The following is a 12,943-nucleotide window of genomic DNA, read 5'->3' as shown; positions in this document are numbered from 1 at the left end:
CCGTTTCTTAACAGACACTGCCCCCGTGTGTGTGAGGAATGTAAGAGGCAGCACGCCACAGCAGTACCCGCAGACGCAGCACAAAGCTAGAGGTACACTCTCTGACTGACACACACACACTCGCACACACACACACACACACACACACACACACACACACACACACACACACACACACACACACACACACACACACACACACACACACAGGTCTTCATGTACTTCTTATTCTGTTTCAGCTACAATGGACTTTACTGCAGGGGGACAAAATGTCTATGGACCTGATGTGATGCCTCTGTTCTATTAAACTACCTTGTGATAAATAAATAAATTGTATATAAACTGGATATATACCTATACCTACACTACATGATAAGAGTTGCATTTCTCTTGTCCTGAACGATGCACGACTGATAATCACCGTTTTAAGTCATGCAAGTTATGGCCACAAGGTGGCGCCATTAGTCTCTATATTATCCTCTTTGTCTGTTTGACTCAGGTCCTGAAAACGAGTAGGCTACTCTGCCTTTCTGGTATCTTTTGTACATGGTACCCGTAACTTGCACATATGACAAATAAAATTAAACATGAACTGTGTCTAAATCAGCTCTTTAAAGCAGCAATCATTGATATTATTTACCGCTAGATGGCAGTAAGAGACTTGTTTACAAATTAAAAGCTAAAACGTAATATATACGTTTAAGGCACTGGGGCGGAGCAAAGGCACAGGCCGGCTATTGACAACAGGCAGAAATGCTGGAACAATAACAGACGAGGCGAACAGTAGGGGTGAGTCATTTAAGTAGGATGCGATTAGGATGCTATGGCTCAATCAAATCAAATCACACTTTATTTGTATAGCGCATATTTCAAACACAGTGGCAACACAATGCGCTTTACAGAGAGCAATAGGGGAATGGACATAGATCCTACCCCTAGATTTTCCAGAGGGAAGCAAAAAAAAACAGATACAAGCCTGCTAAGATGAACCAATTTGGTTTATTTGCTTAAAAGCATCATGTCATTTGAGAAATCAGTGTCATTGTTGAGAGGAACGAGTTATTCAAGATGCCTTTCAAGAATGGAATTTCCCTAACACGTACACCTCCGCGTTAAAATGTAAATAGTAAGTGGAACTCGGGTCACAAAGTAATAATGGTAACCTTGACATGGCAGCTGTACGACTACGGAATGCCAAATGACTAGTTTGTCAGGCAAGGAATAACCTTGTAGATAACTCAGATTTTACTAGATTTTCTGTCAGGTAAGGTAAGACTGCCATTAACATGCATCTCCAGTCCAGTCTTTTCAAACCTTTGACCTGTCGTCACCTCAACTCTCGTCTGACACCAGAAAAGGCTCAGATGTCACTACAGTTACCCTGTAACTGATATGGATATGTGGTATTCACAGACGACAACCAGTTGAAAGTCCATTCCATTTCCAACATGTGTATAACTCTGCAATTCCACACATCTGTAATAATTACCAATAACATTTGATCAACAAGATGATGTATTGTTTTCAATGGCAAAGGGGGTGGTGTGGGTAAATGGGCCGGTAGTAGGCTTGGACGTTATATTCAGTCAATTAATACAATCCAATAAAGTTGGTATTCATTGCACAGACTTGACACACCTTTTTTTTACATTTTTGAATTTGGGGGACTGATTTCTATGTCATGATCACACAGAATATAGTGCTCAAACAGCCTTCCTGGTGCAGCACTGGGCCACTGGCTCCTGCAGCCCACCTCCTCTCTCTTCCCCCATCTTTCTTTCTCACTCATCCAATGTGTCTCCGTACTGGTTCCTTTTCACTGTGAGTACAAAATAAATAAGGAGAGATCTGTCTGTTAGGTGACAAGACACACAGTGGCACTTATATGCGACAGAAGTAGAATTTCATTGAACAAGGCTGACTGCAGTGAGGCCCACCATCTTTCCTCAGAGCAGGTACTTCAGCAGGGGCCTTAAGCAGCGTGTCGGCCTTCTGGGTCATGGTGACCTCATAGTGCTCGCGGTTTTTGCTCCGAAGGTCCTCATACAGGATCGCTTTCCTGCTGGGCGTCTCCTCGTCCAAATAGGACGGTTCTAGCAACAGTAAGAGAAAAGAACTATGAGAATCACATACCAATAATAAGTCAAACGTTGGTAAACTTCTGTGATAAGACGATTCACATGTACCCTCATTTTTATATGAGGGAGCAACCTTTCACCGATGGTTATAGTCCTTATAATCATGGCATGAATCTTCATGTGTCTACCTTGTGGGTTGATGTAATCTCCGGCCGGCGCGGGGGCAGACTCGCTAAACGGAGCAGGCTGATAGGTGGAGCTGGACAGGTCGCTGAAGGAGTCCCCTGAAACCTGCGGCTCGGTCACTGATTGGAGGGCTGGGTCAAAGGTCATTTGGTTGGGATTGCCCATTTCTGACTGGCTCTGAGGAGCTGAGCTGAGACCAAGGAAAACCAACATCATCTGCAGATCACATCACTTCACAGAAGTTTAAATGACGCCATGGGCAGGTAACAACTACGGTCAGTGTGTGCTGTGATGTCAGACATACTTCAAACACTTACTGTTGGGGTAGGTGCCGCTGCCCCTGTCTCAATGCTTCTCCTAATGGGGAATTCTCCAGGTTTTTGAACTTCTCCTGGCATATCTTGGTATAGGAAATCTTCCCTCCTATGTACCCAATCACAGCAGCGACTGGACATCGAAAATGGTCAGTTACTAGTTCATATTAACTAGAATTACAGCAGGACAGTAACCAAACAGATACGGCGTAGTCCTGGTACTCACAGGCTACTTTAGGCAAGGAACCGAAGCGAGGTGAAGGTGTTAAAGCTCCTGAGAAGGAAAGATAAAGAATGTTTGTCCACTAAAGACTTAGTAGGTGTACTTTCACTGCGTGGCAGCCTCGAAGACCACTCACCTCTTGAGACGAGCACCTGCGTTACTGCCACTGCAACAGCAGATAACGGCAGTGCTGGAGGGGGGGAGTGTTGTCATTGTTAGAGCGTGTGGACAGTATGCATACAGCACAGTACAAACCATCCGTCCAACCACCATCATGGAGAAATTGTGTTCATGACCATAACTTACATCTGTACCAGAAGCTCTCTTCGTTACATTCCCTAAATATCCTTTTTTCCTCCTCTGTGGGGATGTAGCCAGCCCCAGCCAGACTCTGTTGAACAGGTGCATCAATTTTACTTTATGAAGCTATCACTGAGAAGACAGCTAGTTAGTTGGCAACAGTAAGCTTGCCAGCTTCTTGATGTACAAATTTACTTATCTAACGTTAACTAGCTATTAGAAAATGACTGCCCAGTTTGGCAGCGTGCAGGCTATACATTTGGAATAAGGGGGCGTTAGCTAGCTACTAGCTAGCCGCGATTAGCTCCAACGTGCCCTCTGCAACATTTGGTTTAGCTACACTTCCTGTCATGCCACTTTCATTGATACTTGATATTGAATTCACAGATTCAAGCAAACTAACTAACGTTAACAGTAACCAAGCTAACGTTAGCCTATGTAAGGTCCGCTACTGTGAGTTACAGTTAGCTAGCTTGCTAACCTGAGCCCCGCCGTATTGCTGTTGTTGTGGATCCGTAAACCCCGAGGACGTCTGTGACATGGCTTCCAATGCAATCAAGATTATCAAGTGTTATTTGCTGATTCCACCATAACCTCGAGGTTGGGTAGGTGGAAGTCAAGGGTCACAGAGAACTTCCAATAACACCTCAATTTATGTGGCTAGCTTGCTTGACCTTCCTGTCTCTTATCGTGTGTCTCGTGTCACACAAACCTCCAGGAGGGGGCGCTAGTGCGTGCATTTGATTTTAAGCACAACATTTGGTGCGCGTCTAGCTTTTATTAGTTTAGCACTCCCGGGCCACCCCGACTAATTTGCCGGGATTTAGAAAAGGCAATGGGGCAGAATAAAGTCGGTCTCACTCCCATTATAACATGCACAAAGCGTTTATCGTGTGCCTCTTTCAGATGACAGATGAATAAAGTAGGCTCCACTCACCGAGTGCATCAGTGAGTAAAACGCAAACTCCTCAAATTAAACGCCACTCACATCCCCGGATCACGCTGGAAGTTAAATCTAATTTCCTCTCTCGCACAAACGCCATCCAATCAACGCATGTCTTTCTGGAAAGACGTATGATTGCCACAGGCTGAACAAATAGCCAGGGGAAAAATCACTCACCGATCTTACTGTAGGGTTCGTTGCCATTCGACGAGTTTTTGGTCTTTGGAAATTTAGAATAACGTTCTAATTTCAATAAGGGAATACGGAGTAGGGGATATACAAATGCTGAAACATCCCTATTGCATGCCAATCAATAGTGAAGTTTCACGGTTGGAAAAAAGATACCCTATGCCAAAGGAGTTGGATTGCAAGCACCCAAGCGCACTTTAGAGAGGTAAGCACGGCCGACAGTTTGGTCTCACCAGCTAAACAGCCACCCTCGAGTTGTTAGCGAAGCTAGCTACTAGGGCTGCTCGTTTAATATGTAGGGTCCGCCGCACGGTGTACAGGGCTACTTCTGGCCACTCGTTTTTTTGCCACTACTTAAACCAGGTCATTGGGATCCCATAATGGTGACAGATAACCGGCTAGATCCATAGCTAAGTGACGCCGTTATCTGATTTATGTAGCTAGCTATCAAGTGTCCTCCTCCTTCCTAAAGTGTGTACTTGTGCAATCAACTCCCACTTTGATTTTGAGATAGATACACCAACGTGAATGGTGGAAAAGGTGAAATTGTGGAAATTGTGCAGCCGCTTCGCCCGTGTTGGTTGGTCCAGCCTCATGACGAAGGAACGCCGCTTGGCACAAAACGAAGAGATGTCAACTTCTTGTCAGCATTACTAGCCAGCTGAGCTAGCAGCCCATGTAGCGAGCACACTAGCTGGCTACGGTAGTCTCTAATGATGAGTAGTGCGCTAGCGAACATATCTCGGCATCGGGCTCTCCTACTAACTGGCGTGTGAGTAAGTTGGTGTCATCCAGCAAGCCAATAAATTATCTCTTTACGACTAACTAATCATCTGTCCACAGTAGCTAGCCAATGTTTCATATTAGTAGTAAGCTAACTTAGCTCGCTATGCACTTATCATGCCTCCTTCCTAGCTAACTACCTAGGCTAGCTGCACTATTATGCTAGCTAACGTTAGCTAGCACTATAGTTAACAATGTATTTGCTGGGAGAGTGATGCATGTACACAGCAATAAATAGCTAGTTTTTAACGTTAGCTAGGGCAGGGCATGGTTATCAAATGAGTTGATTAACGTTACTATTCAGAACCACGCTAATAGTAACCTGCATTAGTTGTAAATCCCCGTTAAAGCCACTGAATGTACTTTGCGAAGTAAATGGCCTAACACTAGCTTTGTAGTTTGTTAGTTGCCTCTGGCTTACAACTGAACCGCTATCAACGTTTTTTTATGTAACCTTAACCTAATATTCCGAGTTGGTTGCTTGGCTTACACTAAGTTAACTATCCTAGTAGGCCCAATGAGAGCTGTGAGTGATGCACGGTATGAATGCCATCTACAGTACATACCCCCTTCTCGGACAATGCATGTGGTTCTGTTATGCAGGTGACTGGTGCAGAGAACAGTAGCCACCTAAAAATGACCCAAGCCTAGCCCCTAGCTTCTCTCCATGCAGTGCCCTGTGCAAGCTTGTATGCCGCTGGGAAGTGTGATTCACAGTATTTTGTGTGTCTCGTTTTATGGAGAACTTTGTTCTATTTAGTGAGTAACAGACACACAATAGGGGGATTGTTCTTGTTGTCTGGAGACGCAGGCAGCGAGACTGGACTCACAGAGGCATCTGGTCAGTCTGCAGTGAGTCTGGAGGTGGAGAAGGCCAAGCTATTTCAGACGTAGGCTGTGGACCACAAGGTCTTAACAATGCGCTTCTGATCTGGAGAAAAGTCTGTCTGTAGGGCCCACATTCATTATTGCACATCTTCTGAATAATCACTAACCACTTAATTCAAGGACCTTGTTGCTCTTCGCATTGTTGCATTAAGCACATCAAATGACCAGTTGCTGTGTAGATGGTTGGAAGCATGGGAACTCTTTATCTGATGGTATTCTTGTCCAGTGGGTGAGCAGTCTGTATGTGGTGTAGCAATACTTTTTAGGACGCAGAGTAGCTTAGAAGCTTCAGTACATCATTGTAGGTCTGTGCATTTTTTCCACATGATTTAGGCTATTATCATTTTGAGAAGGTGTAAATCGAATCTGTCATATATGCGATATGTGAGTACTTAGTAGTTAGTATTCCTCCAGGCCTTGATGTGAATTGTATATTGTCACTAACATGGAGTGAACCACCATGGTTGCCCTCTCTGCCCTATCCTCCAGAGCAGGAGTCACTCTGATCCTCATATGTCCCTACAAGGATTATCCACTGATGGTGCAGATGTGGACACACACACACACAGCCTGTGGGAACTCCCTAGGTGGTCAATATGACACACACACACACACAGGAACTGCTGAGAATCTCTCTAGATTGCAGAGGGGCATCTAGTACCAGATTATCCAGGACATAATTCTGACATAATTCCGGGGAATGTGTGTGTTTGGTTTAATCTGGTAAAACATTGATGGGTGTAGGATGAAAGATTAGCCCCTCCTCATTCGCCTTCACTAAGATGTCCTTTTGCCAGGATTAGGGCCGAATTGACCTAACAGTCCAGAAGTGACCACCACTAAAACATGATGAGGTAATGCAAGCCAAGCATACAGTAAGCCTACCCTATTCATCATGCTCTTTCATCACTCCATGTCATTTTGTAATGGATTTGTCAGTTATGCAAGCAGCACTTCGTCACTACTACTAAACTATGTGGTGTTGACACTGGTGAGGAAACACGTTTGTCTGAGGAAATGTCTACATGTGTTGTCACAGGCTATTGTCTGAAGGTGGTAATCAGGGATGAGAAGAGAACATTTCATCCAAATTGACCTGTCTTCTAGTGTGTGAGACAGCAGAACCACCCTCCTCACTATGCTCCACCCAGCCTGTCAAACTTGTCCCTTTGACTGACATGTCTGCCCCTCGGCCATCTGGTAAAACAAATAGGAAGGTGTCACTGTATTCAGTCAGGGAGCTCAATGCTACACAAATATCTGTCCACATTGTTGACTCCTTCTGCGACACCAGCCTCCATGACCTTTGCCCTCTGAGCAAGCCACCTGCCGCCTTATCAGGAGGGCTGGCGGGACGAAGCCTGGTAGGATGTAGCCTATCAGTGAGTTGTGACACTTTATTGTCCTCTTGTCTATAGCCTCAATTCACTGGCTCTGGAATAAGGCAGCGCTTGCAAAAATTGGTGGTTAAACTGGAACGGCTGGTTGATGTGTGTATGTGAGTGTGCGCATGTTTGCTTGGAGCTAAATTATTAACCCGAACTGCTGAAGAGTGTACCTGGCAGCAAAAATGAAGAGCATGTAAAAACAACAACAACCAACTGTCTTTGATTATGATCTATTAGCAACGTTTAAAGGAAGTTAGACAGAGCTTCTCCTTATTAGATTGGCTCCACCTTCCTTTATAACAGTCATGCTCAGAAAATAAGAGACTTTCTCATTTGGACACATCATTGAGAGGCTGTTTTCTGTAACACACAGTAATGTGGGGTGGGTTCAGCTGGAAATAGCCTATAATTGAGCCTTGCCGATGCAGATTATTCTTGGCTTAGGGAGAACGGGTTTGAAACAGCATAATTGATGTTTGGGCCTGACTTCACCAAAGAAACCACCCTGTCCTCATCCGAAGAAAAAAAAAAAAAAAAAAAAAAAACAGCTCCAGCTTGCCCAGCCCGGCTTCCGTGTGTCTGTGTGTGTGTGTGTGCGCGTGTGTGCGTGTGTGTAGCTTTTTTAATCTTGGGACGCCTCACGGTAGCCTATCTTGCTTTAGACATCACCTGGGGTTTGAGGAAGAGGTTTTAAAGCATGCAAATAGGTGGTTCTATGGGGCGGTAGCATGAAAGGCCTCTCTCTCTGTCAGAAGCTAGCCACTGTTTTCCGCTGTTGACAAAGGTAGTGATTACTCCAGGCTGAAGCCTGTCATTTGGTGTTGGGGAGCCAGATGTAAGCCAGCTAGTGCTCTCCTTTTCCATCCCCTTTGCTTTATAGCACTCTGTTCACTAGCATCCAGTCATGGAACTAGTGCCTTGGAGAAGTGCTGATGCTGCTAGGTGTGAGAACTTGGATGACCCCCCCCCGCCCCATTTATCCATTTACCAGAGACCACACCCACAGCCCCGCCCCAGTACTGTAATTAGTTTTGAGATCTTTGGGATCTTCCCACCCGGAGAGATCAGCATCCTCCTCACACTGTCTGACCCAGGAAGCCCTGGAGGAGGCGGGGCCTCTAGTTTGCGGTTAACCATTGGTCAGAACTGTCGTGCAGCTGCACCGTGGTGACCTTTGCTCTCCGTGCGTCTCTGCTGTCCCCTGGACAGCATGTTCACCATCTCATGTTCAATACTTCCTACCTGTGTAGGGCATGACTGCCTCTGCCCTGTCTAGGCAGCTATACATAGAGCAGAAGCTTAGTGTGCGTGTGTGTGTGCGTGAGTGTGAGTGTGCGTGTGCGCGTGTGTGTTCCAGGCCTCCTACAGCCTTGCTTGCCATTCTCAGCTCTTCATATGTCACTCTCTGTGGTCACACTGGTTGAGGATTTGCTGAGCTAACAGGAAGTCAGATATATTATTTGCAGATCTGAGAGTGTGAGAAATGAGTGAGAAATGGTGTGTGTGTGTGTTGAGAAAGTACCTTATTCCTGTGTATGTGTGTGGTGTGTTTGTGGGTAGGAAGAGAGTGTACACTTTATCTCTGTGCACCGTGTGGGTTTTGCTAGGGGGAGGTTTAAAGTTTCTAATTCCTCCATGCTGACCTGCTCTCACGCTCTGTCACGCTGCCTAGAGGCGGGCTCGTTTTCGCACCCCAAACTGGCAAACGGACTGGCTGGCTTGCTGACTGGTGTGTGTGTGTGTGGGGGGGGGGGGGGGGGGGGTGTTTGGTCTGTGCGACTTACTGGCTGCTCTTCCTCTTTTTTTGTGCGACCGTAGACTGGACATTCAACATGCTCTGCTATTAGTCAATGACCACATTATTTCGTCGCCGAGTCCTCATGTTACGACCCTATTCCTTTCCTTCCCGTTTTGACTCCAGAAATGTGTTGTCAGAGTGTGAACCCCTGTGTGATGGCTAGGGGATGAGATTGTATGGATTTTTGCATTACGGTACGGTATGGTATCTAGTTACACGGTACAGTTTACGGTATTTCACTGTATACGGCATTTCACCTCCCCAACACACATAAAAAAACAAGTATTTTATTTTGAATGAACTACAGTGCAACACATGATGGAAAATACACACTATTGTAATTAAGCTCAGTTTATTAATAGCAAGCTTATATTAAATTACAAATTAACTGTTGCAAGCAACTTGAAATGTGAAGTTTCAGCAGCGCATTATTGTGTAATACCGTAAACGTAATACCGTAAACACAGGGAATGTCACGGTTCTAATACCGTGGACATTTTATACCGCGGTTCGTGGTTTTACGGTATACCATCTCATCCCTAGTGATGGTGTCACTTCATAGCCTACCTTTTGTCTGCGAGGTGCTCAGAGCTGAGACGGGGGGAGACATGACAGTGCTTGGGCCTGTAAAGTCAGCTTTTATGGCTGTGGGCTGGATGGGGAAAGGTGTCGCTGGCGCTGTGTTGGGCGAAGGCTCTGATCACTTTTACGTAACTGCCTCTTGAATGGAGTGGATAATCTAATCTTCAGATTACCGCTCTGCTCGGAAGGAGATTCAAATCCCGGGCTGTGCTCCGCCGCGACCGACCGGCCGGCCGCAGAGCAGCCCAGGCTGGACCAGAGCAGCCTGACCTGGGATACCTCTGCTCCGTCCGCTCTGACCAGAGCGGAGTAGCTCTCTGCCTGCCCGAGGCTTCGGTAGGGGTATGGGGAGCGATCGCTCACAGCAGGCCAGTCCGGTTTGCGACGGCCTGATTGTTAACAGCGTGCTTTCTGTGCTGTGTGTGTGTGTGTGTCTTTCAGGTTCCTGTCGCTGTGACATCGTGGGACCTCCCCCTCTCGCCTGCCCCAGCCTTTGCTCTATGGCCTTAAGGTACGTCACATCACACACGGCCTCATCAGGAGCTGCTTGCGCTCAGGCCTCCCGGTTAAGCACTGTGGGAACGAACAGGCGGGATTAAGTGCGCAATAGCCGTGCCCTGCACTCTGGGGGTGCGGCGCGGGCGGAGGCTTCGCTTCTGTCCGGGGAGGCTTTTCACAGCGCGGCCGCCATTTTGAGCTCTCCCTGCGAACGCGGGGCCTCGATGGCTTGCGTCTGGTCGATGCGGTGGCGCGACAGCCTTGACGGAAGAGCGAGATGACAGAAACGTTTGAGACCACATCAGACAGACACGCGAAGAAGAAGTACGGGAAACGATAGCGTTCCTCATTTACTCTGCAGGCCGCGAGGTGCGTAGGCCTCCACAACCAGGAATGTACTCTGTAGTGGCGGAAGCACTGCCAGGTATGTAGGGGCAGGTCTCTGCAGGACACGCATTAGCCATATCCATACAGCTAGCTTGACCTACATTGCGCCCTGCTGTCGCTCGTGTGCGCGCAAGCAGCCCCGCGATGTAGCACAGCTGAAGCGGAGGCAGTTCGTCACTCCTGGTTGAAGGTGCGGCGTGTGCCCCAGCAGGTTAGGGGAAGCACTCTCGTCAGCTCTGAGCGAGCCGTGATTGGCCGGGGCGGAGGGGTGCGTGTGGTTGTGACCTAGGGGGCTGGTCAGGTCACATTCCCCGGAGATGACAGGAGGCTCTGTGTCAGTCTGGGGACTGGGTTCTGTTTACACGCCTCCTTTGCCTGAGAGTCTAGGTGCAGTTCTCCACAAACCTGACCTGAGCCAACCGGATATCTGTGGGAAATACAATAGACCGTCCACATTACTGAATAGCATTGAGATGTGCCGTCCTCAACGAGATCTGGGGATGAAGACGCCTGCAGACAGGAGGGCTTGGGAGAGACAGGAGGGCTTGGGAGAGACAGGAGGGCTTGGGAGAGACAGGAGGGCTTGGGAGAGACAGGAGGGCTTGGGAGAGACAGGAGAGACGGGAGGGCTGGAGAGAGACGGGAGCGCTGGAGAGAGACAGGAGGGCTGGAGACAGAGGAGGGGTAGAGGCAGGACAGGAGGGGTTAGGTATAGGTATAGGTACTGCATTTGTAATGCGCTCCCCATCAGTGTTTCCCACAGGTTATAAATATACTTGTGGTGGTAGCTGATTCGGGGCGAACCTGATGAAGCAGGTGGTCTGGGGGTCCTCCCCCAGAAAAGTTTAAGCATCAGACACATTATTTCCTGCATTCTTGTGAAATTTTATACATCATTTTATGGTGGAAATGTCTTCATGTAAAGGAAAAGTGTAACAGTGCTCTTGCATTGTGTTAAGGGTCAATCACGATGCCAGTCAATGGTTTATTCTGCATCACATTGCATTATGAAAAATGTCACATCGACATCAACTGTACACAATGCTCTGACACGTTAACAAGGTGGGCTATTCTAAACAATACAAATGCAGAAGAACATTAAAAAGGATGTGTGTGAGAGGGCGGTTCAGAAGTTTTTCTTCCTTGGAATTATGTTTGCGTCTTCAAGACAAACAGCAAGTGAGTGAGGAGAGCATGTGTATGCTAGAGAGAGAGAGGGGGGGGGGGGGTGGGGGAGAGAGAGGGGGAGGGGAGAGAGAATGAGAGCGTTAGGCTTCGTTTACACATACACGGGTATTAACATAAACGTATATATTTCCCCGTCTCCGTTTTAAAAAATAAAATCGTGCACACGAACCCGCATAAATATGCCGCCACCCGCATAAATATGCCACCAAGAGCACTCTACGCCTGTAGGCGGCAGTGTAACGAGAAGCAGGAAGACACGTTATCATAATAAAGCAGTTGTATTTGCAAATGCAAACACACCAACAAACTTTGCACTAACATCAAACGAACATCGCTTTAGCATCCATGATTATTAGAGCACGTCAGAGGAGCAAACGCACTGTAAACAAAGGTCGCACACCTGACGCAATGCCTTTTCTGTCGCGTACATGACGTAAATCTTTGTCTTCCTCTGTTTACATGCAAACGAAAAAGAGAGTTTTCCTAAATCTCCACTTTGGCTGGAGTTTTGAAAACATTCGTTTTCAGTGGGTTAAAACCTCCGTTTACGTGTAAACGACAGGTACAAACGCAGATAAATATCACTGTTTTCCCAGATCCCCGGGCTACGTGTAAACAAGGCCTTAGTCTCTCTCTTGCCTTTTAGCTACTCTTAGTTTGAGCAAAGACGGCACTGTTTGCCAGGGCACTTTATCTTTCTTGGTTTTTCAAAGAAGAGCGGCAACGCCTCTGCATATGGGATCTCCTCTGGAGCTGCTCCATCAATGGATATCAGACATGCAGCCAGGTGCTCTCCTTGGAACTCTGTTTCTCAGGTCAGTGTTGACCTGAAAAACTTTGTGTTTTTTATTTGTTTTTTTTAAACAGTCACTTGGCTTTAGATGAACCATACAGAAATTAGATGGCAAATATCTTTTAGTGCTGAAGAACTTAACCTGTTCATGGTTGAAAAATAAATCTCAGTTTACACTGGAGACGGATGAGCGGCCCTGCTGCAGCTAGCAGGCTCAGGTTCGGGTTTATTTCTGCCCATTCCTCATGTTCACTGGCCAGCAGCTGCCTGACCTCAGCTGGTGTCTGTCCAGAGATTAGGCAGGGTAAAAGAGCATACAGTGGGATTGAAACATTTACAGATGTCAAAACAAGCAATTCTACTCACCAAGACAAAACACAAATCAATCATTTGTTTATTGCCATT

General features: G+C 46.8%; 2 protein-coding genes across 8 annotated transcripts in view; one reads left to right on the top strand and one right to left on the bottom strand.

The window, feature by feature from the left end:
• Positions 1-828: 828 nt before the first annotated feature.
• ociad1 (OCIA domain containing 1) lies at positions 829-3,784 on the bottom strand. Of its 2 annotated transcripts, none has more exons than XM_084444196.1 (8): positions 3,583-3,784; positions 3,108-3,192; positions 2,938-2,991; positions 2,785-2,852; positions 2,582-2,655; positions 2,267-2,454; positions 1,938-2,093; positions 829-1,819 (listed from the first exon to the last, which is right to left on the bottom strand). In XM_084444196.1, exons 1-8 carry the CDS (start codon positions 3,640-3,642, stop codon positions 1,782-1,784), a joined length of 723 nt encoding a protein of 240 aa, XP_084300322.1. In that variant the 5' UTR covers positions 3,643-3,784; the 3' UTR covers positions 829-1,781. The 2 variants fall into 2 exon arrangements, with proteins under 2 accessions (XP_084300322.1, XP_084300321.1); XM_084444195.1 differs by having other exon boundaries at positions 2,582-2,711; positions 2,805-2,852.
• A 440-nt stretch (positions 3,785-4,224) lies between these two features.
• The window catches only part of fryl (furry homolog, like), a 96,249-nt gene continuing 87,530 nt past the window's right edge, over positions 4,225-12,943 (top strand). For all 6 annotated transcript variants that reach the window (XM_084444407.1, XM_084444408.1, XM_084444410.1 and 3 more), the window contains exons 1-2: positions 4,225-4,438; positions 10,114-10,183. The gene's annotated coding sequence lies outside the window, so the exon portion shown is untranslated. The remainder of the gene's footprint in view (positions 4,439-10,113; positions 10,184-12,943) is intronic.

Source organism: Borostomias antarcticus, assembly GCF_949987555.1.
Source record: "Borostomias antarcticus genome assembly, chromosome: 10".
In the NCBI taxonomy this organism is placed as follows: Eukaryota; Metazoa; Chordata; class Actinopteri; order Stomiiformes; family Stomiidae; genus Borostomias; species Borostomias antarcticus.
Note: the sequence above shows the minus strand (reverse complement) of the source record. Positions and strands in the feature narration are given on the sequence as shown.